At 41.3% G+C, this 27,314-nt stretch overlaps 2 protein-coding genes across 19 annotated transcripts in view; one reads left to right on the forward strand and one right to left on the reverse strand.

Moving 5' to 3' along the window:
• Window positions 1–646: 646 nt before the first annotated feature.
• On the forward strand, window positions 647–10,867 carry LOC6574701 (calexcitin-2). Its single transcript, XM_002000696.4, has 5 exons — window positions 647–806; window positions 5,915–6,047; window positions 6,975–7,027; window positions 8,213–8,332; window positions 9,978–10,867. The coding sequence occupies exons 2-5, from the start codon at window positions 5,990–5,992 to the stop codon at window positions 10,299–10,301; spliced, it is 555 nt and encodes a 184-aa protein (XP_002000732.1). The 5' UTR covers window positions 647–806; window positions 5,915–5,989; the 3' UTR covers window positions 10,302–10,867.
• A 1,818-nt stretch (window positions 10,868–12,685) lies between these two features.
• Window positions 12,686–27,314, reverse strand: part of LOC6574703 (collagen alpha chain CG42342) — a 77,921-nt gene continuing 63,292 nt past the window's right edge. For 3 of the 18 annotated variants that reach the window (XM_032729759.2, XM_032729766.2, XM_032729764.2), the window contains 9 exons: window positions 18,762–19,124; window positions 18,636–18,704; window positions 18,480–18,575; window positions 18,374–18,418; window positions 18,252–18,314; window positions 14,851–14,877; window positions 14,722–14,775; window positions 14,155–14,352; window positions 13,150–13,911 (listed from right to left, as the gene is read on the reverse strand). In XM_032729759.2, coding sequence (XP_032585650.1) covers window positions 13,744–13,911; window positions 14,155–14,352; window positions 14,722–14,775; window positions 14,851–14,877; window positions 18,252–18,314; window positions 18,374–18,418; window positions 18,480–18,575; window positions 18,636–18,704; window positions 18,762–19,124 — 1,083 coding nt within the window. In that variant the 3' untranslated portion in view covers window positions 13,150–13,743. Of the gene's footprint in view, window positions 13,912–14,154; window positions 14,353–14,721; window positions 14,776–14,850; window positions 14,878–16,136; window positions 18,030–18,251; window positions 18,315–18,373; window positions 18,419–18,479; window positions 18,576–18,635; window positions 18,705–18,761; window positions 19,125–27,314 lie in introns of those variants that run through there. The other 15 variants (XM_032729771.2, XM_032729767.2, XM_032729762.2 and 12 more) reach the window with 8 other exon arrangements.

Below are 27,314 nucleotides of genomic sequence, written 5' to 3' on the forward strand. Positions count from 1 at the left end.
CTCCCTCTGTGTGTATTAGCGCATAGGAGCAGCTCGGATGATATATGGACGTTTGTTGTCTTTTAATTACGTATGGCTTAAACAAATTGAAATCGAATGCAATAATCAGAGTTATTTAATTGAACGCTTTAATCTAAATTGCATCGATTGATGTGCGGGCAACAACAAAAATGAAATCATAATTGAATTAGCAATTTTGTGCAAGAAGTTTAAGCCTTCAACATTTGGGCAGACACCAAAAATGCCGCATGCTGTCCTGTAATGTTGCACGTGGTAGTCGAAAAATAGACTGCAGACACACAGACACACATACACACACACACACACACACACACATGTACAGAAACACACGCACATATATCATTGCAGTCAGCAGCGTCAAGTGCAGCGCAACGTCGACAGCGACAGCGACGCAGACGCAGACGACGACGACGACGAAGCGATAAGATAATACGTGCGATGACAAAAAGCACCCAAAGCGAGCCACGACGACAACGATGACGACGACGACGACGACGACGCCGAGGGATGCCGAAGCTCTGCCACGAGGCAATGGCGTCGGCGTTGGCGTCGCAGTCGCAGTCGCCATGCAGGGACTGGCTGTTGCCACTGCTGTTGCTTATAAAAGCCGTTGGCTCGGCACGAGCGAACATCACAAAACATTGAAGCGCGTTGCCGAGCAGTCAAGCCCTGAGTGCAGGCCACATAGAAACCCACACAAGCAGCCGCAGCCGAAGCCGCAGCCACAACAGCCACAGAGTCAGAGTCAGAGTCGGAATCAGAATCAGAATCAGAGCTAACCAACGGTAAAGTGAAACAATAACAAACGCTGTCGCAGTTCATGTCTGTGTGTGTGTGTGTGAGTGTGTGTGAGTGTATTTGTGTTAAGAGTTTCCGTTACAAAAATAATGAAACCATTTCGAAAACGTATTTCAAAAACCAACAAAAGAGCAAGAACAAACCAAAAGTAACGAGGACAAGTTCTTCAAAAGAACAAGCGAAACAAGGATGAATAACATGGCCAGCCCAGTTGGAGAGCAGTCAAGTAGGCTCTGTCAAATTTCGCAAGGAACCTGCAGCCCACCTGGCTGGCCCCCCGCCCCGACCGACCAACTTATCATTGTAAGAGTAGAAAACTTGACAAGTGCAAGAAACGCTGCTTTTGTAATGAATTCATTCAGAGTGTTGACGACCAAAGTTTTTCTCTCGAAAAGTTTTCAAAACAGGACAGAATAAAAGTGAAAAAGAGGAAGAGAATACAATTGTACGTGTGCAAGCGATGCTGCTCAAGGATCCTCGTCCTGCCACATTTTCCTTGGCTAAATATTCTGTGCGCCGCAGGCCTAAACCAGCGCCACGAGCTGTCAATCTTTTTTTTTCTCTCTCTCTATATATGCCTCTCTCCCTCCCTCCCCTCCTCTTCCTCTCTCTCTATCTCGCTCGTTCTTTCTGTCTGGCCATCTGGTGCTCTGTTATTGTCCACTAAATTAAATGTAAATTAATGCAAATTACACGAAATTACTGCGGGCCACACAATGAAACAACTGTAACAACTGCAGCAGCAGCCACTGAATGCAGTTGCTCTGCAGCCCCCAGCCGATGGGCTGCATCAAGAGATAAAAGACTGTCGCTTTGTCTATTATTTTAAATTGGCTGCGCAAATTTGCGGCATCGCAAAAGTAATTAGCGGCCGCTGAAACTGTGCCGCTGATAAGTCCACAGAATCCACAATCCGAAACAGCAACAAAAGTGAGCCATCGATCAGGTGGAGGCACCTACTTGAATACGATGCTAGACATCTCGCTAGAGTATGCAAAACAGGGAGAATATACAATATCTAAATGTAGTGAGAATTAGAATTCGTAACGGAATAATATTGTTTAAATAGTATTTAACAGAGAGCATAAAGCAAATTGTTAAGCTTTGTTCAAAAGTAAGACTTGTGCTGGAATATATATTTAGATATATATATATATATTTGTATATACCTCGATATATTTCTCTATGATTCTCCATATATTTATATATATTTTTGTATTGCTATAGTCTTCTACATATTTCGATAGATTTCTACACATTTCTATACAATTTTTCTGCGCATTCTATATAATTATCTCCATATATTTTTATGTGTCAACATTTTTCTATATATCTCTATATATTTCCATATATTTATTCATATAATATTTCGATATATTTGTCATTTTAAATTGGGTCAATTCTTTTTTCTATCTTCATCTTGACAAATTACTTCTAGTCCGAGATTTATAATTAATCATTCCAGTGAGATTTTCAATTAGGATTAAACGGAGTAATTTCTATAGAAAAAATATAGAAAAGAAAAGCCATTAAAAATACATTAAAATACACTTCAGAAATTTTTAAGTAGATATAAGAACTAGATTTGACTTGAAGATAAAAGAGATAAAATTTCAAAAATTACACCAAATTAAATCCCTATTTTAGTGAAAATCTCTTCACATAGAACTATAGAACTGCATTGAAATTCGATTTATTTGCACTTAACTGTTAAATTTCAACAATGCTTGATAAATGAGCTACGCAACTCAAGAACTCAACAACCGAACATAGCTGGGGAAAACTTCATTTTCTTTATTTGCAACTCAAGTAGGGAAAGCTCAATTTATATGAACTTTGAGGGAATGCACTGAGCTATGTAAGCCACAACTCAATAAACATGCTGCCAATTTCAATTGACTGAACAAACAGTGAAATTAATGTTCAATCTCGGTTTTTAATTGGAGCGACAAATACGTAGTTGACGCGAGGCTATAAAAATAATGTCGATTAAAAATTTGATGGCCTAATATTTGGCCAAATAATAATGGCGGCCATGATAAATGTTAATGGGCAGAGCGCCATAAAAATGACAACAAAAATTGGCACCAGTATTTCCGTTATTGGGAACTGAAAGTGGGTCTAATTAATGGGCCCAACGGCCATTGATTGGGTCCAAGCCAAAGCCACAACCACTGGCAAAGTCACTCTGTGGCTTTTATGCATTGGCGCACGAGTATTGATATTGGTAATTAATGCACAACTTCGCCGAGGGCCTTCAAACATAATAAATACAATTATGTGGCAGCACGGGCAGGAGCAAGAGAAGGGGCAAGCGCAAGGACAAGGGCAATTGTATAGGTGGAATCGGAACGGGAAGTGAGCGACGGAAATGCGCTGAATTGGTAACAGCGACAAAACAAATTAGAGCACAAGCCTATTTTTCACATGCATAATATACATACACACACACACACCCATATTTATAGGCATAGCTATGTATATTTGCATATGTCACATTCTCGACCACACCACGTGGCGTATGCGTAATTCGCAAATGTTTCCCATGCAAGCGCGAATTCAATTTGTGCGCTCATTTAATTATTAATTTTAGCAGTGCATAAAGTACGCATCAGGCTATTAAAAGGCTTAAAATTTCATTTTCAATTTCCATCTGGAATGCAAATGAAAGCCAATTCCATCGGCGACACATTTGCCTTAATTCCAACTGTTCGAACGGCTTACAGGACGCGCTCGGCGTGCCACATGAATAAGCAAAACTGAAAAAAAAAGAAAAGGAAAGGGAAGACAAATAAAAAATGCTGTACGTAAAAGGAGAATAAGTTTATTCGCTTCGTGTCGCTGATTAAAATGAAAAGCGTATTAAATTCAATTTCACTTACTCACTTTTAATTCTTTGTGCTCTGAGCAAACTGAATTCAATTTCACTTTTGTTTTCCCAATTTGTTCACACCCTAATAATTTGGCTGTACGTGAGCAATTAAACAGCTCTGACAAGCAGGTGTTGGCCATGTACACGTGTGCATGTGTGAGTGTGTGTCGATTAAATATTTAATATACCTATTTGGCCACATTTTAAATATCACTTTGCTCATGAATTAATGAATTGCTTAAATGAAAAATGAATTTTGAAAATATTTTGACTACAATGAGGAGATAATCTTCTCTCACAGCTGGGTTTTATTTAAATACCAGAAATGATTTGAAAACATATCAATAAATATTTAATATATAAATATATTATTTTTTCATATTGCTCAAGCAGATTATAGTTTTTAAATTACAGTTTAAATAAAAGGAATTAATAAATAAATAAATTTTCTTAAACGAGAATTTCAAAGATAAGAGCAAGGATATTGATTAAAATTGTAGAATGTAGAGAAATGTAGATGAAATATATATATACACACATTTCTAGTATGATTGAAGATCATAATAATTAATTTAAAAAATATATTTATATAATATTCGAAAATCAATTATTAACTGGTTTACGAATCGCATACAATTAATATATATTCCGGTATTTTATCTACATATGAGAATGAGTCTTAATAGGGGGAGAAAAAAAACCAAAAAAACAATGTAATATTTTGGTATTGCCTGTCTCTGCTTATCTGAGAATCACATAGAAGGGTCTGTGTAAACTTAAATGTGTTCGCACATACATTCATGTGATTATGTAGAAAATGAGTGTTGACAGTTTCGCTTAAGTTTGTTGTTAGCATCAAAAATGTACTGTTATTCCATACACATTTATTGTTTTGCCAGCTGCACGTATTTGCATTAAGCTAAACATCTCGGGGCATAAATATTTATGCGCCACTTCAGAGTACCAGCATATATTTCTTGAGCAGCACGCTTTTGACTGCAATTTAAATATTGATATTAGCTCTGGCGCTGTGAACAAAGCGCCTTGACAACTCGACAACTGAAATTTCAAGTAGTTTTTATTGCTAGTGCCGCAACTGGCGCTGAGATATGAGCCATTTAATTTAATTTCTAAGGTGCACCATAAAAGGGGAAAATATTTTGAGAGTATTTTGAGTCCTCTCGGTTTTTATGGGCATTCCAGTTGCAGCTCGCTGCCATCGTCATCAAACTGACGAGCTGAATTTCATCTGCAGCTGCGCTGCGGCTGTTGCTGCTGCTGCTTCAGTTGCTGTCGTTGTCGTTGTCGTTGTCTCGTTGTTGTCATCATGTTCATTGCATTGCGCTTTCCACTTGACATCCCAGCTGCAATTTCCTTGTTGTAAAATTATGCTTCGCTTTGGCTTTGCCAATGGCTTTCCCTTTGCCTTTGCCTTTGCCTCTGCCTTTGCCTTTGCCTCTGCCTTTGCTGTTGCCGCTCTGCTATGAGTTGATAAATAAAACAGCAGACGGTGCAAGGTGATTCGGTTGCCTGGCCAACTTAAACTAAAGTAAACATTCACTGTATGAAGCCCACGGCCACGCCCACGCCCATGCTCACGCCCACACACGGCGATTAACGGCGTGGGGAAACAAAAGCGAAACAGCCTGTTTAAGGCTGCCAATGACCATGGCCGTGTGTGATGAGGCAGCTGAGCCGTGGTTCTTATTCGAGATGGCGTATATGGCTCTGATTCAGCCTCTGGCCTCGTTGACTGTTTGCTTTTGATTGAAGGTTAAATGAGCCATGGCAGGCAGCTCTGGCACACTTGCAGTACGCCGACCCAGTTGCCCCGCCAATCCGCAGAGCTTTTAGCATTCTCGTTCTCGTTCGCGTTCGCATTTGCATGGCGCGCATCCTTTGTGCATCCTTAGACAGTCTTATTTTATTTCCTTTGGCTAAATTAGCTGGCATCATCTAAACCAAAGCGAGGGGGGTAGGGAGGGTGCAGGCTCTGGCAGGGCAACCCGTTTAGTGCTCTAGCGCATTCTTTCGTTTTATGGGACAAAAACGGGCCAAGAGATTTAGATGGCTGACACGCCCGTTTAAGCGTGGCAGCCCCTAATTGAGTGCTCTCTAAATTTAAAGACATTTTCCACTTGCAGTGAATTTTATTTGCCAATTTTTATTGTTCTCTTGCTTAACGAGTTCGCTATCCAATTTTCTCTTTTCGCTCGCTTGCAGCTGTCAGCGTCAGCCCGGACAGGAAACTTTAACGCCAACTCCAAGCAGATAAACCAAAACTAATAAAATACAAAAATGTCCATCTCCGATTTCCGCAAGAAGAAGCTGCTGTTCCTGTTCAACGTGTTCTTCGGTAAGTTAAAGCAGTTCCAGGCGACAAATTGAAAGACGGAGCTTAGCAATCGGACATGCGATAGAGCACATAAGCTCCATGTATGTCTATACACATTGTATGAGCTGGCTAAATACTGTATTATTAGGGGCATTCCATTTACCTGGCAGCTGGCCAATCAACACAAGTTCACAAACTGAGTAAATATTGCCCTGACAAGCTGAAGCTGGGCAACGCCTTTCAGATTGAGATTGTTTTAAGTCAAACTTTGAAACTTTCTATTCAATTTGCTTGCAATGAAAATGCATCTAACTGAGCGATTTACCAAGCTTTCGCTTGTAAGCCGAGCTGCACATATTTTTGTTTGGCGCAGCAAAGTAGGCAACACATTGTGTTGCTCTCGAAGCGCGTGTTGCGCTCTGCGGCAAAGGTCGAGTGCTTTTCGATTATGAGTAATTGTCAGGTAGTAAACAACAGAGCGCCGCTTTAGCTGGCTTTTTGGCCTCCTGCCATGCAGCAGCTGCAGCTGCCATAAAATGCAAGCGCCAAACGCTTGACACTGAAACTAGAAGTGGCAATTTGCACACCGTTGCAGCTCGTTGGCTGGCCAATGCAAATGACATGGCCTTGCCGAAATGGCCAACAGCCAAGGGATGGGCAACAACACACAGGCGTGGCGGACAAAGTGGTCAGGAAGTGCGACTTTTTGCCAGCTGCGCCGCCATGAAAACCGTTTAACTTGCATTAATGTTTATTTCCGCTTTTTTGTACTCCCTCTCTCTCTCTCTCTCTCTCGCTCTTGCTCTTGCTCTGTTGTGTTGTTTATTTCATGTGGACAAATAACCAAACTGACCCACAACCGGACAAAACACCCAAACATTGGTATTCATGCGGAATGCGCATTGTTGCAATGCCAAAAAAACAAAAATAACAATGCTGCGCCAACAGATGTGAACCAAAGCGGCGAAATTGATGTTAAGGACTTCGAGATGGCCATTGAGGTAAGTGCGAGAGTTAAAATATGCCAAAATAAATGTTGCCGAATTGCAATTGCCTCTATCAATGAATGTGCAAACCTAAGCGTGTGTATCGACCAACAGCTGCATCAACAGAATCAACAGCAAACAGTCAACGAATATTGAATACTCTTGCAAAGGTTTTCTAGCTGTGAAATTGAGCATAGATTATTTTATAGTGCTACAAGACTTTAAATTGATATAGCCAATAAAGAATATTATCATAAATGCATATTCTTATACCATTTTATTATAAAAAGTCTCTATGATCCTGGCAACAATTAAAGCCCATTCTTTATCAAACTTCAATGCTTTAGTAATACAGTTAACAGCTATTAGGCATACTGCAGACCAGAAAATAATGTCCTATAGACTAAGTTGATTAAACAGAGCATTCCTTCAGTTTCGAATACAATGAAAATTCAGAAATAATGAATATATTATCTTAAAAAAATAAAATAAAATATATAATAATAATAATGTTTATTGAAGTCATATGGGGTACTCCAGTAACCTCTTTGTGATACTAACAAATTTTTGTTGCATCAATAAAAATATATTTCTATGCTTTATTGTGACATAACTGTTAGAATAGTTCTCTATGATAAAAACTTTTCAGAGTGACAGCTGACTTATATATTGTTGAATTATATGTTCATGATAGAATAGCAACTGGTCTATTAGTCATGACGGCTCATAAGATATACACAATGCACTCAGTAATAGAATTTGATTCCATATACTCTTCCATATACGTTACTCTAACAGTTATGTGATTTATCAAGCCGACTTTTAGAGCAGTCCAACAGACACACTTAAAAAACCTTTATTTTTCATGCAGTTCTTATTGCATCACAATATTGATATGCCCACTCGGCAAGGGCACAGCTGCAACTGCAACAATCTGCATGTTGAACAGTTGGCTTGGCACTTTTCGGCGCTATGTTGATTTTCTATAGTATTTTCACTGGTTTTATATTGCAGCAGTTTTTTTTTTCTCTTGTTTTTATATTTGGCGATTTTGGCAATTCACGTTTTTTTTTTTTTTTTTTTTTTTTGTTTGTTTGCCTTTTTGTGTTTGTCCAGTTTTTTGTTTATTCAACTCGTAACTGATAACTCAATTTATGCTGACATTTTTTCGGGGTTTTTCTTTGTGTTGTTGTTTTACAGCGCGTTTGCAAACTGCGCGGTTGGGCAAAGGACACGCCAAAGAACAAGGAGACTTACGATGTCATGATGGAAATTTGGACTGGTCTGCGATCGAAGGCTGACAAGGATAACGATGGCCAGGTGAGCGGACAGTCAGACTGCGTGTGTATGTGAGTATGTGTGTGTGTGGTTGGGAACTACTACAAAAAAGAGCAACTGCGTGTCAAGTGCTTCGTTTGGGGATTTCAGTTCGCCATTTGAATGGCTTTATTGTCAGTGACAAAAGTGTTGAAATCTATGGACTGCACTCGATGCCATTGTGACAGCAGCTGACAAGTGGGCCCCCCACACACACACACACACACACATATACACACTCACACTCACCCACAGACACACAGACACACACCGATTATGTTTGCATGTTTGTATGCAGCAGCAAACATTACAAAGTCGGTCGCACGCTGCACAGAAGCAACAACAAAAAAAAAAGTACATAAATTTTCTTTTTATTGGCTTGGGGTGCATAGGACTGGGCGTGGCTAGCTGGGTGGTTGGCTGGGGCTGTGTGGCTGTGTGCCAGTAAGCAAATTCCACATCTACAACAATGGACGGAAATTGAATTGTGAATTATTTGAGCAATGCAGCTGCAGTTCCGGGCCACGACTTCAGTTAGTTTTCTAGGCTGCTCATTACAATTGACAAACTAGGCTGCTCATTACAATTGACAAACTTTATAACCGCTTTGTGCAGCCACGGGAAAGTATCCATTCGCAAGGCATAATCAGGCTGCGTCTGCACAAATTGAATCATGGTTATAAACCAGCCATAGTTTCTAATCTAGGTACAGCGAAATTTTCAGCACGAGAAGCACCTGGAGGACAGGTGCTTCAAGCACCGCACAAGAGCCGCCCCTTTGCCGTGCTCCGATTGTGACACAGATAGCCGCAAAGTTGTTGGCTAAAAGCCAAAAACTTGACGAAGTTTCCTGCAAATAAGCTGAAGTCAACTGTTTGTGGCCTTTGTGCAGTTTTTGGCTTTGTGCTGTCCAGACTTGGATTTATTGTTGTTGCCTTAACTCATTTTACAACTACACACACACACACACACACACATAGGCCGAGGAGTACAAAGCAACTACTATGACTTAAGCTAGACAGAGACACGGTCAAGGATGTGCCCTGCCTTTTTGGCATTTCAATTTGGCAACGCACAGCACTTAGATGCAATAAACATAAAAAATATGCAGTTAGTGGTGCGCCGGTGGTGCGAGGGCGGCTGCCACACGGGGGCTCAGTCAATTGGCACTGCAATTGATAGCGCTGACCGCACATTGTCTGCTGTTTTGCTTATTTATGGCCGCATTAAAACATGGCCCGACCTCTTGTGGCCAGGAGTCTTTGACCAAAATTAACGTTTGCCACCAGCCGGCTGGGTCAAGGCGTCGCACACTGTTAAATTTTGGTCAAGGCATCGATTGCTGATGTTGCGGTAATTGCTGTTGTTTCGCATGGGGCAAGGCAAAAGAAATGCTCATAAACGGCGGGGCATAATGTGCAGGTCGCATAAATTACGGCTAGCATAAGCAACCCCCGCCCAGGCTGCGCCAGCACCCCCCAGTTGGCCATTATGATGTTTTACGAGCAGCTGCCACGCCCACCTGCGGCTAGACGCCTAATGTGTTTCTCGGCGTGTTTTGGGGCGTTAGGCATAGATCGAAGGCTTTTAACCCAATCTTCTTTTTCTCTCTTTCTCACTATCCCTATCTCTATTTCTGCTCTCGCAGGTCAGCGTGGACGAGTGGTGCAACATGTGGGACGCATACGCCAAGGATCCCAGCAGCGTGATGGACTGGCAGAACGCATACATGAACTTCATGTTCGACTTGGAGGACGCTTCGCATGACGGCGGCATCGATGTGACGGAGTTCACGCTGGTCTGCTCCAGCTACGGCCTGGACAAGAAGGAGTGCGAGGAGGCATTCGCCAAGATGGCCCAGGGCCAGACCGACGTGACCCGCGAGCAGTTCGCTGCCTTGTGGAAGGAGTACTTTGCCGCCGAGGACGTCAACGCGCCCGGCAACTTTATCTTTGGCAAGACCTCGTTCTAACTGCTGTTCGAAAATGCCTGACCGATTATGTCTTTATCACTGATGCCGCGACCGACTAGTGGATTATCCAAATTACAACAGTTATTCTATAATTTAAAGCTTAATCAACAGGCAGCTGCAAATACCATTTCGATTTCGACTATTTGTAGCCAAGTTAGCAGTTAGCAGCCCTTCAAGCTCTGACGTTCTTTATTAAATGTTGTTGTCAACTGTAAACTCAGATTTTGCCCAATTCAAAGTTCTAAATCCGTAGCTTAATTAGTTAAATGATAAACGTCTAACTATTTATATTTTATATTCTACTAATACAAATATATATATAGTATACGATTATATATATAAACATTTATATATATGTCTATATATATATAACTAAATGATATCTCAAAGCTCAATTAGAACAGAATTCGTGTTATCTGTAAACTGAATACCAATTAAACTGTCAAATTGTTTTTGTTTGTGTGTGTAGTCGTAGTTTATCGTCCCAATCTCTGGCGTTTAAATATAAATGTAAATGTAAAGTGTTCCAACCAATTACAAACAATAAAAGCTAAACATCTATAACAGCGACAAGGTACATTTAATTTGTGGGCAAATTGCCATTACTTGTTGCTATTCCATTTGGGCAGGGCGCGACGAGCGACGCCCCCATTTCAAGTCCTTACAACTACCGCAGGCCATGGACTCCGATAAGATCAGCAATTGGTTGGCAATTTATGAAAATTATAATTTTCTCTGGTGCCGCAAATAACCTTCGGCTGCTTCGGGTGCTGCACTTGTCGAGCTTGGGTGCACTGCTCAGCGATTTACGGGTCCAATGGGGCGGGCGGCTACGTAATTTATGCAGTTGCATGTGCAGCTCCTCGACCGCGACGAGCTCAGCAGACGGAGAGCTTTGTGGTCACAGCGGCAGCAACTCCACAGGGAGTAGCTACCGTCTTCAAAATAACGGCGAAAGCTTGTTCAGTGAAAGCTGCGCTGGCAAAGCTTTCGCGAGGGGAGCTTTTGCGTTGGTTTGTCAGATGTTCGCGTTCAAGTTTGCAACCAGGTGGCAGCGCTGCAAAGAGCTGGGAAGGTTGCACACGAAACGGCAGTTTTCTCTCTTAACGTAACAAATTGCCGTTACTGAGTGGCGCGCTTTATCGCTGATTTAAAAGACAATTTCCGGCTAAGCTTTTGCATGCAGGCTACTAAATAATATCTCATGTATTCTTAAATTCATTTCTAAGAGTTACAATTTATCATTATCAAATTCAAACCAAATTTCAAAATTATAATTTATAATATTTAGTTTTACAGTGGCAAAAATTAACTAAAATTCAAGTCTTCAGATCTATAGATCAGATCTTTACCATCAGCTTCAACTGCGGCTCCGATTAATATTATTTAGTCAAGTCCAAAAGTATGCAATGAAGATTAATCTCGCCCTTTTCTGTCCAGTGAAATGCTTCATTCGCATGTTTATGAGAGAACCTACTTGCATTGCTGTTCGCCTGGTCTATTAGCTGAATTTTTATAAAAATTTAGTGATTCCAATGGCGGAGCGGAGCGATGAATCACGATGTCGGCTCAGTGCAATGACATCTTATTTAAATATATATTTGGAAATTTCTATATGTAATGAAATTAGTGAAGTAAAAGTCATCAAATTCTTAAGAACTCTCTCGGCAGTTAGCATTTTTATTAACTTATTTTTGCTCAGGTCATTAAAGAGTATTATTTATTATATTGTTGCACAGTTCAGCTATGTCATCATTAATGATATTCCGTCTCTAGATTACGAAAGCTGTTATAAATTTAACCAAATCACCAGGGGAACAGCAAATGAAATGAGTTGCAGACTGCAAGTGTGCAGCTGGCACATGCAATGTTCTCAGCGATCGCAAATTTGTGATGCATACTTTTACAGTAAACAGTAGCGGTACACCGCGGTGTCTCATCGCTGCGATCTTCAAGATAAATGAGAGGTTAAAGCCGCATTGAATGATTAACAATTCACAATTGTCAATACTTCGTCAAGATCATTAGGTTTTGCCTTCGTTGATCTTTTTTGATGATAGACCTAGAAATTATTTCAATAGTCTACAAATATTATATAGTAACTGTACTATACTATTTTGGCATACGCAGGAATGCTACAAATAATGGCATTAAGAGCTTAACAAATTACAAGTAAATCACGCATAATTGCCATATCATTGTGAAAATATTTATCTACCATAAGAATCACTTTCAACAGTAAATCATTTTCAATGTGAGCTCATCATAATTTGAAAATTCTCAAAATGAAACACATTTTTGTTTAAGTTTAATATTTTATACATTTTATTGTTTAAAATCAAAGGATAAAGCCAAAAAATATAAGAGCTAATTTCATTAAATTTGTATATATAAATATTTAATTATTTATTTCAATAATTTTTTGATCCGCTGCTTAGAGTAATAGAAAAAGTAGTAGAAATAGCAGTAGCATATTATAGTATAGTAGTAGATACAACGTTATAATTTAAATAGTTTTATGTATGTATATATATGTACGTATGCATGTGGGTGTGCATGTATTGTAAATTAGGACTACAAATAACTGTAATATTTGTGATTTATGGTAAGAACTCGAGTTGCCTGAGCAACTCTAGCGATTCTCAAAGATTTTGGCACATATGTACGTTTGAATGATATGTTCTATGGTAGATATATCATAGCATTGATCGATTTCTATATTAACAATAACAAATTACTAAAACTAAGACCAAAGCGCTTAGATTCGTCTGGATATTGCAGAGCCACGTCCACGGCCCAAGCTGAGGCGGGGCGAACGCGTTTGCAGCTGAGGCAATTAGTTTTTTGTTTTTGTGTGCTGCAGCGCGTTCAGCTCGTCCTTGAGCCACGTCTGCCAGTTCTCCTGCGAGGGGCGAAACATATATGTATACCAAAAATGGCCAATCTTGTTACCAAAACGGATTAAAAAAAAGAAGGAAGGAAGGACGAAACAAAGCCAAGCGTATGTTTCACCTCGAAATACCAACACCAAGCGAAGCCAAGCCAAGCCAGTTACGTTCAAGCTACGTGTGTGTAGGTGTGTGAGTGTGTGTGAGTGTGTGGGTTAGAGTGAGCAGTGTGTACGCTAATAGAATCAACTACAGTTAGCCATTAGGGGTAGCAGCCACTCTGCATCAGTTAGCGCTAATTGCATGTGTCAACAGTGAGCGAAACGGAGCCAAGTCAGCTGCGGAAATCGGAAATGCTTAACTAGTCGCTAGTGCGTATATGTCTAACTCTATATGTGTGAGTGCGTGTGTGTGTGTGCGTGTTTGTGTGTGGGTACGGGTGTGTTTAAGGATCTATTTGCTTTGGTTATGTTTCAGTGTCTGAGTTTGTGTTTGTGTTTGCGTTTGCGTTTGTGTTTGCCCTTTGTCGCTTTTGGGCTTGGCTGTTTCCGTTTTTAGTCATTGTTATGCAAATGCTCCTGATATTCATCATATTCGTTTTCATTATCCTCCGGCTGGTCCTCTTCGTCCTCGTCCTCCTGCTCGTAGTCGCTGGCATTGCTCTCCGGCTGCGTCACATCCGGCAAGTAGTCCTTGTGCATGGGCGTTGAGACGATAGGCTCCTGTGCCGTTATGTTTGCACATATGTTCGTTCGGTGGGTGTGTGTGCGTGCGTGTGCGTGTGTCCGTATTAGTGTGCAAAGGCAAAAGTTAGTTAAACGAGTTAGTCACAAAAACAACAACAACAACAACAACCACAAAGCCAAATACGTAGCATAAGTGGGCAGTGGCGCATGCAAAGTTCCACGTTTTAGTTTAGCCAATTAGAAAGTGAAATATTTTGGGTTGTTCAAACGCATGCTAACCTTTGGCGGACGCCAGCCGCAGCCAGGCAACGGCAGTCCGTCCACGCCCAGCGGACAGGGTGCGTCCAGTCCGGGCACGCCCTGTTCGCCCTTGTCGCCGCGATCTCCTTTCCGTCCGCGCTTACCCGGCGGCCCAGCATCGCCGCGTGAGCCCTGCTCGCCACGCGGTCCCTCCTGTCCGGGTATGCCGTCGGTGCCCTTTATCATCGTATATGTTCGTGTTTGTGTGTGTTTGTTTGTTTACGTGATTGAGTATATATATGTGTGTGTGTGTGGGTCAAAAAGGTTGATACGTGTGTGGAAGGTTTTTGCATAGATTGAAGACAGTGTACGACGCCAACAAAGAGACAGAATTGCATGCAGACAAGATTTAAAAAAAAAAAAAAAACATAATAAAAAGAAGAAACACATATTATTCAAATTAGCAACCACATAAGGTAGATAAAACACATGTGTGTGTGTGTGTGTGTGAGTGTGTGAGTGTATAGATACATATGTACTACATATAATCAGAAAATGGTGTGTGCGTGTGTGTGTATGTGTGTGTGTATATATAGCTGTACTTACCGGCAAACCTGGATCACCGCGCTCGCCCTTGTGTCCCGTCTCGCCCTGTGCGCCCTGTGTGAAAACAAAGATTTCAGTTAGACAAGGCCAAGAATCTAAGCGGACATTTTTGGAAGCCAGTTAGTGTACCTTCATGCCATCCAAGCCAGGCGGACCCTGTAAGCATTGCGCAGAATGAGAGGGCCAGATACGGAGAGAGCGAGAGAGAGAGAGAGAGAGAGAGAGAATAAAAGCGTTAGCAATTGCCTGAGTGAAAGTCGAAAATCTTAACTCAATTTTCGCTGTTTCTTTCGCCTTCTTGCGATTAATCAAAGTCGTAATCACAAATTAGTAGAATTCGATTGTATTTTGTTTTTTAGTAAAAAACCATCACTTTATTGAAAATGCAGAATTAAGATGAAAATGATATTGATTTCATTAGCCGCTTTACAATTTGTTGCTGCCGCCGGTCAAGGGGCTGCCCTCTGCTCGGATTAGCACGATGCTCGTAATGCATGCGTTATGTATTTTATGAATTATGTCGATTGCATACATACATACATACATATATATACCCTCTATGTATATATAGACATTAATACACTCAATATATAGACATATGTATACATATGCAGACATATATATTTATTATTTGTTATTTGTTATTTAATTGCAATAATTGGTTTTCGTGTTGTTTTTTTGTTCTTTTTGCTTTTTTTTTTTTTAGTACGTAATTAACAAATGTACACTTATAATTACCGTTAGCAGCTTATGAAGTTAATACTCAAATTTAAGTTGGACAATATCAATTTGTAATTTGTAATTTGTAAAATTTAAAGTTAAATTTAAGTTAAAATTATATTATATAATGCTCAAGTTAGATGTGATGCGCTCGCATTGCCGTTAGACCAACACATATTGCTAGGGTCACACAATTCATTATTCTAGCCTATGGATATTACATATAGTGTATTTTGTTAGTTAGTTTGAAAAAGATTGAGAGGGTCAAAGAGGTGAAAGTCGAGTAGAGTTAATAGAGTGAAAGTGGGAGCTAAGCGCAATTATAGAACTATGGTTAATTAAATATCGTATCTTATCTTTAGTTGACATTTCGTTCAGCTTTTTTTATGTACACCTTCAGTTTGGCCAAATCAAAATTGACATGCGAAATTCGCCTACTTTCATTTTGTATTCTTTAATTTTGTGTTACATTTAATTGCAAACAAATTGACATATAAATATTCATTTGGATTTTGCCCCAAACATTTTTTGAATTTCTATTCATAATATGCATATAAATCAGAAAATTAATATTTTTATTTTTTATTTTTTTTATGAAGTTTTGTGCAAATGCATCGCATTTTGTTTTAGAGTTCAACATATCATAGATTCCACTTGCTTTACTCCCTTTGCTTTTATTATCGTCTCATTTTGTATTCATTGACTGTAGTTTTTTAGCTGATATCGCATGCTCGTATATTATTTATAAAATGTAAATTGTTTTTCATTTATTTTTTTTTTTATTTTTTCGTTTCATTTTAGTGTTTTTGTGATGTGCAGAGATTGAAAGGTAGATTTGCATTAATTTATTTGAGATGTTCAATGAAACCAATAGGATATATGAGATAAGTTAATTGTTAATAATATTCTCAATGGCTGAATGCACTCGAAACTGCATTCAATGGGATAGTATTCGGGTTTGGGTTAACATTCTGAGGCCGCTTTGTCGTTCACCGGCCCGGCCGATGCCACTGCAAATGCTTTATTGTGTACACATATTCCAATTTCAATTATATATATATATATATATATATTTATTATATATATATAGGGTAGGTATATTTAAGTTTTAGCCTAGCTAATTCAACGCGTTTTGTATTCAAGTTACATTTAACACTGAAAATATGCACAATTGGAAGATAGCTCTTTGTTGTTGTCGCATGATATTACAATTATTTATATGTATTCTATTTTGTTTTAATTTGTTATTGTGTTCAATACACACATACACATATATATGTATACATATATTTCTTTGTTTTGTAGACATAAAACACACATATTTAAACACGATATTCTATATGCAAACACTGAGTCAAATTTCAAAAATTTATATAGATTTTCTTTTTTTTTACAGTTTTCACTTATTCTATTCAAAATTTATGAATAGTTCGAGTATTTGAATTGATTTCTGTCTTCCCTCCCTTCCTGTTGCTGTCAAGCTGTGAAGCTTTGGCCACCCAATAAATTGAATACACGACAAAGCCTCTGGACGGCACCTAAGATAATACAACAATGCAACAGCAGCAGCAGCAGCAGCAGCAGGAGCAACAGGAGCAGCACTTCAAATTGATATCGACAATGAAATTTATTGATCAATCGAGAGAGCTACAAGCAGATTAAATCACGCTGTTGCATCTGCAGTCAGAGTTTATGTTGTGTTGTTTTCATGTGCCACGGTGCGTATGATTTATGCAACAGTTGCTGCAGCTACTGCTGCTGCTGCTGCTGCTGCTGTTGCTGCTGCTGCTGCTGCAGCTGCTGTTGCTGCTGCTATTGTTGGCTTTGTATTAAGTGTACAAGCTAATGCGAACAGCTCAGCTTTAAATGAAATGCAATTAAAATATTTGCATTGCACATTTGTTAGCAGGTTGTTGGCTTTAGTTGATTGCCGAGTTCTATGTTTGCCCCATCTCGTATATATTTATATATATATACACGTACTTAAATACTCAATTTGCCTGGTTAATTCAATTGATATTTGTAAATATGTTTGATCGCCTGACTCTATAGCAATAACTGTTCTCTTTGTATACATAAATATTTGTATGGCCTGCTGCTTTGTTATGTTTCATGTTTGATATGAGTATTGTTCATATATGATTCATATATATTCATTTCCATTCATTTAGTTGTTTTCCATGCGATCTCCTGTCGTTGGAGCTGGCATGCGGCTGATATTTCGTGCTGGGTTTCACATGTATTTATGTACATGGGCAGTTGGTATGTACATACATACATATACACAGAGCTACATGACTGACTATATAGATTGACATTCAAACGGAGCGGTTTGTCAGAGAGCTAACATTTTCTATGCATAATTTATAAATCTGGTTTTTTTTTTTTTTTTTTTTCATAAATAATTTCTTCCTTATAGTTCAGCGTATTATTATTTCGCCTCCCGTGCGCTGGTGTTAGTGTGTGTGTGAGTTTATGTGTGTGTGTTTGGGTGTGTGAGTATCGCATTTGGAGAGTAGGCGCAATAAGTTTGTTATTTATATTTAGACTGCACTTTTGAGTAAGTTGTATTAGTAGTCGCCCCACACCTGTTCCAGGTTGATGAAAGAGAGAAAGAGAGAGAGAGACATAAAGAACACATAAGAGAATGTTAGAGTATGCCTTAGTCACAGCAAAAGCTTACAACACAAAAATTACCAAACCAAGATGATCAACAACAAATTTTGTAGCAACATAAAAGCCAAACATGAAATTTTTAGTACGCCAATGAAAAGAGCTCATGTCAGAGGATTCATTAAGCTGTCACTTACCGGAAGGCCAGCCTTGCCTGCTGGACCGGAGGGTCCCGATTCACCACGCATGCCCATTGGGCCCTAGAAATGAATGGACATACATAAGAGCTGGACATCGAAAGGCAATGCAGAATACTTACGGGTAAGCCCATGGGTCCTTGATCGCCCTTGTGTCCCTTCTCGCCCTATGCCATGGATGACATATATTAGATATTACAGTTAGACATAGGCACTATATATACTTACAGGATCACCCTTGCGTCCGTCCAAGCCGCGCTCGCCCTGAGGTCCAGTGTGTCCGGGCGGGCCCATGGGACCGGGTGGACCAGGTGGTCCGTAAAGCTGTGGAAAATATGCATGTTAAGGATTTGTCTTTAGAGAGTCGAGGAGGCAGCTACTCACATATTCAATTGCCGGAATGTGTGGGGCATCGGACATTCCGTCGTCCTGCCTGCGTCGCATTTTGCGGTACTAAAGTGTACTCGATTGGTAAATATCGATAGCAATCATCGATTGTTTGTAACTTACCGAATCGCCGCGGTCACCCTTGTCGCCCTTGACGCCTGGATAGCCTGGTGGTCCGGGCAGGCCAGGAGGTCCCATCAGACCAGGTGGACCAATATCGCCGCGATCGCCCTTCTCGCCGGGCGGTCCCTGGTAGCCGGGCAGACCAGGTGGGCCCTCAATGCCCGGCTCTCCCGGTAGGCCGTCCAGGCCACGTGGACCCAGTGAGCCCGGCTCACCTGGCTCTCCGGGTTCACCCTTGCTGCCATCACGTCCGTCGCGGCCGTCCTTGCCCGCGGCGCCCGGTGGTCCGGGTGGGCCACGCAACAGTGTGACGGGCGGATCATCATAGTCGTCCTCCAGCTTGGCGCCGCCAGGTCCAAATAGCTGCTCAAAGCAAAGGCGGAATGCAAATGCGTTTGGGAGACAACGGGGGGATGGAAGAGAGATATGTTGGCAAATTTAGTGAGAAGATTAATTTATGCCACGTGGCGCCGCCCGAGGCGTTGCACGCGCTCGTTCCACACACCCGCACACACGCTTTGATGGCGCAACAAAAGCGACGCGTAATACGCTGCCATGATAATATAAAGTAAAAAACAAAATCAACTTCGTCTCGTCCCTTGGGGTGGCCAGGCGGCTCGTTGGTGTGTATGGATGTGTATGAGTGTGGGTGTGTGCTGGCCGTATTGATGGTGCGAGCTTTCGGTGGCTGCTGTGCCGCAGTGAAAGTCTTTTGTGTGTGCCTCGAAATTGTGTTAAGTGCAAGTCGGAGCCGAGTCGCAGCTCGCTCCATAGCCGCCGACTTAGACAATGCTGGCATAGAAAAGCCTTTAAAATCGGCGAGGGCGGCTGGCAGGGGAAGCTAGGGGCGTGGCATGGTAGTGCGAGTCGAAAATAAAGTCAAGCAGCGACGTGCTTCAAGTGCGCTGTGCGAGTGTGTGCGTATGAGTGTGTGTGAGTGTGTGTGAGTGTGTGTGTTTTGTGCATTGCTCTTTGGCTCTTGCTAGGTTGAGTGCCATTGTGTGGTTGTGTGTGTGCGTGTGTGTGTGTGCGTATTCAGGGTAAGTTCCAAAGTGAAAGATAATGAATTGGTTTTCGGGCGCTTCTCAACAATTTCGAACACTCACACATTCAAGAAGTCAACGACACAGCCAAAAAAGCCGCGTGTGCATTTGAGCAACCACAGCAGCCACACACAATCACTCACACACACACACACACACACTTACACATACGTCTAGTTGCATTTAGATCCCATTTGCAGCAGCGAAAAGTACTCGAGCGCTAAGACAATCGAATTCGAGCCGCAGCACGCCCAGCGGCAGCTACAAAGTCTATTACGCAAATGTTAAGGCCCATAAAAAAGGAACAGCAACAATATAAACAGCTACAGCAAATGGGAAATGGAAAACGTTTACACACGTAAGAGCTGGCGCTTAGAAAAAAAAAAAAAGAAAACATTCAATAGCAATTCAAAGCTTGCAGAAAATTGGGCAACATTGTTGCTTAAAGTGTATGGAAATATGTATAAAACTCTCTCTCACTCACTCTCTCTCTCTCTATACGTATATATGTTTCCCTCTTTATACTTGTATTAGAAACTTTTTAATGTCTTCGCCAAGATAATCTTCTTGGGTTAGCGCATGTAAAATAATTAAATTTTATAGCCATTTTTTTGTTCGCAATGCTTTTTGTTGCCTAAGGAAGTGCCGTACTTACAGATATTAAAAGGCAACAACAATAGATTGCATAACAATGCAAACCGCTTAGCACACACATGTACACACACACACTCACACGCATGGAGCATATGCTTAAGTGATGCTACGAAATGGCGGCCGTTCGCTCGCTTAAATGCACAAAAACAAATGAAATGGCGACGAGAAAAAGGAGACAACAGCAACAGCAACAACAAGGACAACAACAACAACAACAACAGCAGCAACAATTTGAACGCAAGTTGGTCGCTAGCAGGAGGCGACTGTGGCAGGAGCAACGACCATGACGCCGTCATGGCTTACCGCAAATGCAGTTGCCAGCGCACGAGTAACTTTTGCCCCTTTATGCATACTCATATAAGGCGCAGCTCATCTGCATCGCACGTATGTATGTGTGCGTGAGTGTTTCCGTGTATGTGTGTGTGTGTGTGTTTGTCGACGCCCAGCTGGCACTTTGTTGCAAGTTTTACAGTTATACACAATGTTGCCAAAGACTCTGGGGTATAGAATAGCTCTCTCTCTCTCTCACTCTCTCAGTGTCTGCCTTGGGGCTCTACTGAATTTCCGCTTCCGCCCTTTGTTGGGCTTTCAGTGATTAGTCGTCCATTTGCTCGGCAATTAAAGCGCTTGAAATTAAAGCGCGCGCTTAACTTTTGCCCTGCGTGCGCCACTGGCGATAATGAAGGCTTATGGCACCACATTTGCCATCAGTTGGCCCATCAGCCAATCTGTCAGTCACTCAGTCGGTGAGTCGATAAACAAATGCCAGCGACAAATCAACGCCAGCAATAAAAACAGAGATGCCGAAAACGTATGGGCCAAGGATTTAAAGGCTTTAAGGAGCCGACGGCAACGGCACAGGCAACGGCAGCGGCAGCTGCGATAAATAACATAAATAAAAGATACGAAGCCAAGTGAATTTGGGCAAATGTTTGTTAGCCATTCGCAAGGACGATTCTGATGGCGCAGCTGCCTAACTACGATAAAAACTTCTTCTCTGCTTTTTCGCCAGCCTCTTTCGCTCGATCTTTCTATGACTGCGTGTGTGCGAGTGTGTGTTTGCTTGTATGTGAAATCCATTAGAATGTATCAATATTTGTGCGAGCGCCTCGAGTTGATTTTAATTTCCAATGTATTCAGCAAACATAGCACACCCACACACCCACACACACACCCGTTCACCCGCTCACCCACTCACACACACCCACACTCATACATAAATTTAATGCGTTCACATGCTGAGAGGCATTTCGGTAAATTATTCGCAAATTTGCTTTTTATTTGCCCAAACGCTTTTCAATTTCAACTTTCAACTGAAGCCGAGTGTTTTCTTTCCCTGCATACTTTCAGGCGCCGGCCGATAAGAAAATACACGCGAATTTGTTGTAATTGCAAAGTAATTGCCATCGCCGGACACCGGTCAATTGAAGTGGATATGGGAGTAGATAGTCCCGTTTCGCAACGGGAATTTCATTGAAATTTCGTAGGCAAAGGCAGACAAATGGCCGCACGTAAATGCGTTAAATTGAAAATCATTTTGATCTCGACCGCGCGACCTTTTCCTGCGACACTGACTGCCGCAGCGGGGCGTGGCCAACGCCCACGTTCGTGCTCAAGTACAGTCATATGCCGCAGCCGCCAGTGCGATGTCCATGCCATCTGTCAGTTTGTGTGTGCGTGCGCGCATATTTTTCCCATTTCTGTTTTTTTTCGTCTTCGTTTTTTTTTATGGCAGTTTCCTTTAGAAATTTCATACTTTTTACAGCCACGGCAACCGCAGCTAAAGCAGCAGCAGCAGCAGCAACAACAACAACAACAACAGCTGAACACCGCCCGAGGTGAAAGTTTTGTAGCTCGTTTCCGGCTCACACACAAAACTCCAACTCCTGCTCCCGCTCCCGCTCCTGCTGCTGCTGCTGCTGCTGCTGCTGCTGCTGCTGCTGCCACCCCACCATCACGCGTACGGAGTTGGCCCAGCCATGTAATACGTTCCACATCTTTCGCTCTTCACAAAAGTTTACAAGAATCACACAATGCCAGGGAAGTTCTTGGCAAGTGCGCGGCCACATTAAACGCGTAATATGTTCCGCTTCGCATCGACAATGGACCCAAAAGCCAAATACCAAGAATATTTAAGTTGTGAGCTTTAAGGCTCCGTGAAAGCAACTACAGATATCAATTACTGTTTATTTTCTTTTTCGTTTTTCATTTGCCAAAGCAGATTTCAAATCGTCTTAAAACAATTTTTAAAGAACTCAAACTTTTTAAATTTTTAAAGGAATTCACATTGAACTTGTGAAATAAATTGAAAATCATTTAATCAATACATAGTTTTACTCGAAAGAAATAAGATTGAAGTGATATAGATGGTAAATAAAATATGTTTGTGCTTTATAGAACTTAGAATGTACAAATTCTACACTTCATTATATTAATAAAAGAGAACAAATAAAAATTAAATTAAAAAAAATAAATAAAATTAAAAATAATAATAATAAAATAGAATTCAATTAGAACATTCTTCATATATACTTATATGTATATTTTCACATTTAGAGTTTGTAAAAATTTCATTTATACAAAGAGTTAAATATTTACTTTAACAAATTTTTTAAATTTTGAAAATTAATGAAATGAAAATTGCATATTAATATAATACTTATATATTTAAAATATATAGTTTAGTTTAGTACTATATATATAGTATATATATTAATATTAAACTGAACTATATATTCAATTTTCACTTAAGATCACTTTTTTACGCAATTGTTGGCCAATGCCGCCCATTGTACATTGCAGTCAGCCGCAAGGCAAAAGTCAAGACGCAATGTAAAAATTTCGCGTGATTTCATTTTGCCGCTTGCAAACATTGTTACCGCCATTCGATATTGTTGTTGTTGTTGTTGTTGATGTCCTGATATTGTAATATGCCGGAAATTTGGCAGTATTTAGGGAAATCGTTGCTAAAGATTTCGCCTTTTCGCAGCCGCAATCATTCGCAAGCAGCGGGGGTGTATCTATATGCCAGAATAGCGTAACGTAACATTACGCCAGTTGGCTGGCTGCAGGCCCCATTGGAAAACAGCCCCACATCAATGGCAAACGCGTGCCTATACATTTCCAGGACTTGTCTGTGTAGGTGTGCGTGTCGTGTGTACTGGTGTGTGTGTGTGAGTGGGTGGGCAGAGCCGTTCATTTGGTGTCGCTAACTTGAGATTTTTATTTGCCAGCATACATACGTGGCGTTGCGTGCGCCTGGATTTCTTTATTCAATCGTTTTTGTTGCTCCCACAGCGCCCTCATCATCAGTGGCCATAAAATAAAAGTTACGCACACCCCAGGGGCAACATTACATGCCACACGCACACACACACACACACACACACCCGCATCCGCACTCCTGCTGTGCCTTGAATGGCATGCTTGACCGACTTCGTTGGGCTTCATATTCAATATGGCTAGACATATGAGCACTGACCACAAATAATTGCCATAGTGGCAAAATGGAAAATTGCGCAAATAGAAAAGAAGGGAAAAAATTTGCTAAAATTTGCATGCTGCGCAATTTTCAATGAACAATGACGTCACACACACAGAGAGAGACTCGCATGCCCGATAAGCAACATAGCAGTTGGCACAGCATTGCGGAGGCTTATCAAATCGAGCTATAAACCCATACCCATACCCAAACACATTTCCATACCCAAACCGAAAACCCAACTCAACTCAAGTCGAGCAGAAGCAATGAAAATTCAGTCAGTGATTCAGTTGGGCTGGCTGGCTGAAAGTGCTAAGCTTATTGCGTCGTTTAGCCAACACCCGAAACGAATTGCCGGCGAAAAGACGCCAGAGCACGACGAATGTGAACCCTTTGAGTGGCAAACATGAAGATATAACAACACACACACACACACGCGCGCGCACATACAAACAAAGACTTAACACACAGCAACAAAGACGCACGCAGAATCGTTTAGATTTTTCACGTAAGCAACTTTAAGGCTTTGATTTGCGAGCACAAGTGTGGCAGTGCATATATGTGTGCTTATGCGTGTGTGTGTGGCAAAGTGTCGTCTTCGAGTCGTCAGCGGTGTGCCACATGCGAGCGACTTTCTGGCCAGCAGCAGCTCTAGGGCCAAGGGACACGGCTCATGTTACCCAGGCAACTGAGCCGGAGCTGCTCGCTGTTGTTGTAACGTGTATCAGCAAGTTTTCTACCCATTTTTTGTTTTTTGTTTTATTTTTTTCTCATGTCTCTTCAGGTTTCTGTTCTTGTTTTTGTTTGAGCGTCAGCGGCAATTTTTATGACTCTATTTACCCAAGACACACGCGACGCCAACAAGAAACTTGCCCAATGCTGCTGATAAGAAATGCCAGCTAGAGCAGCTACAAAATTTATGCAGATTTTGAGACTCTCAAAGACAACGCACACACACACGCTGATGTGACATGGACATGGGCATGGGCATGGGCATGGGCCTGGGTGAAGCGACGATTGTAAAATATATTAACATAAATTTGACATAAATGCTTCAACAGTTTTTGACGCAGCGCTCGGGGCAGAAGCTGCCTAGGAAACACCGTTTAAGAATATATATATGTGTGTGAGTGTGTGTGCGTGTGTGTGTGTGTGTATGTGTGTGTGTGAAATATTGTTTCAACTTTATTAAAAAAATGGCAACGCAAATCTAAAACAGCTAAAGCCAAAGCGACAACAGTGCGCATAATAAATGGCAAAGCTCTCGGCATCTGCCGCACGCCTACCGCCCACCGCCCACCGCCCACTGCCACAGTTGGACAGTCATTGGATATTCATTATACGCCCCGTCGCTGCGCTCACTGCTCGCAGCGAAACTCGTCAAAAAGTTTGAAATTAATTTAAATTTTTAATATGTTGCCCGATCGTAAATTGTATATTAGATTTGCCAGCGCCCAAATATGCAAACACAAAGCTGAATTCATTCCGAAGAGACCGACATAAGGCAATAAAGCCAATTGATTAGCCAGCTTTGCGGTGATGCATTGTTTATTATGAATCTTTCAATTTACAATCAATCGAACTGTCAAATATGATAAAAGAATATTGTTTCCCATCAAGTTTTCCTGGTGATATAAAATATATATATATTTTCTATTTATCAAAACAGAATGAAATGCCAACAGAAACTGGCTTAGTATCTGTAAATCTATATACAAATTATTTAGTTTTCTAGGCAGACTATATCAGATTGCCAGACTACATCAGGTCATCAACATATATAATTTATTCTCATAAGCAATGAACGAACCTAAACAAATTATGTATATGATAGTAAAATAGATGCTTGTTAAATTTCTTGAGTTCCGAAATACTTTTATCTCTGTTTCGTTTCGAATGGCATTTAATTTGAATTTACACATCAATAACTCATCCGCAGATCCATAAATGAGTTTTCTTATATGTCAACTGGCAAATGTCTGTCGCAATGCTCAGGTTTGCTCAGAGCATAATTCCATCACATCGCAGCTCATTTGGGCACCCGGCCCTGCTGCCCCGCCTCCTGCTCATATGCTTATTTCATATATGCTAAGCCAACGTCGCCCTCGCCCGCCTTCCCGCCTTCCTGCCTTGCCTGGCCTGCCAGCAAATGACGCAACATTCTCATGCGAACATTTTATTCTGACGAGGCGACGAAAATAACATGTCAAATTTATAATGCCTACAATTGCGTTTTTTATGGCCGTAGCCGACGCGACAGACGCGACAAGAAAAAAGGCAATAATAAAGCCGTAGCTCAGCTAGCCATGCCGAAGACCCAATACCCTTCCACTGCATGGGCAGTCTGGGAAGTTTCTTGTTGCTAGCGCCTGGCTAGAGCTAAGATACCCTTGGTTAGAGTATGCGAATAAAACGAGTCGAAATCGTTGCCATTGTACGGCTATAGACTTATTGCCAGATGCAAAGCCATTGGGGGTGTGGCTCTATAGCGCTAGACGGATAAATGTTTTCCAAAACAATTTGAGCATTTTTTACGACTTACTGAACTAATTACAAGAGTTTTTAATGCAAGCAACGCGCCAAATTTAAAAAGAAAACGCAAAGCAAAAGAAGAAAAACTTGTACACAATTTTCCTATTTGGCTGCTAAGCGAATGTGTTAAAGTCGAAATGTGGCACACGAGGCGCATCATTTCTCAACGTTTCGCATCATCATCAGAGACATTCACATTCACATTCGCATTCCCATTTTCATTCATTGAAATGCCTGGGTTACGGCTTGGAAAGGTTTTCCTCGGAAAATCAAAGCCGCTGATAGCCGAATTGAAAAATCGACGCCCCGCCTTGTCGTAGCTGCCGGGAGCCGTCACGTTTCGCTAGAGCCAAAGCTAAAGCCAGCTCCAGAGTCGGAGCCATAGACATAGCCAGAGTCAGAGTAGGAGTCGGAGGAGCTGGGACCCAGCCCAGCGTTCATCGAAGATGATGGCAATTGTTGCAAATAATTTTTTATGCTGAACACTGCCTCGGTGTGGCACGGCCTGGGCCGAGAATCTGTATGGCTAGAGGGGAGCGGCGGCACGCGGAAGGAGCCAAACTTTTGTTTGTTGCCAAAAGTTTTGTTTGTTTGCTGAAGGCAGCCAGGGAGCTGCGACTGCCTGCCGTTTCTCATGACTTTCATTTGTTTTGACATCACGTTGCTGCCGCGTAGGCGCGGGGCACGGCCAATGCGGGCAACAACAGCAACAACAGCAACAGCAGCAATAGCAGAGAGCCGGGCGATGTAATCGGCACATTCGAGCACCATGGCACGAGTGCGCAAGCATTGAAAATATTGTGGCAGGAGGCGCGGCATGCATTAAACGCAACTGAAGCTAAC

The sequence above is a fragment of the Drosophila mojavensis genome, unplaced genomic scaffold, assembly GCF_018153725.1.
Source record: "Drosophila mojavensis isolate 15081-1352.22 unplaced genomic scaffold, ASM1815372v1 contig_231, whole genome shotgun sequence".
NCBI lineage: Eukaryota > Metazoa > Arthropoda > Insecta > Diptera > Drosophilidae > Drosophila > Drosophila mojavensis.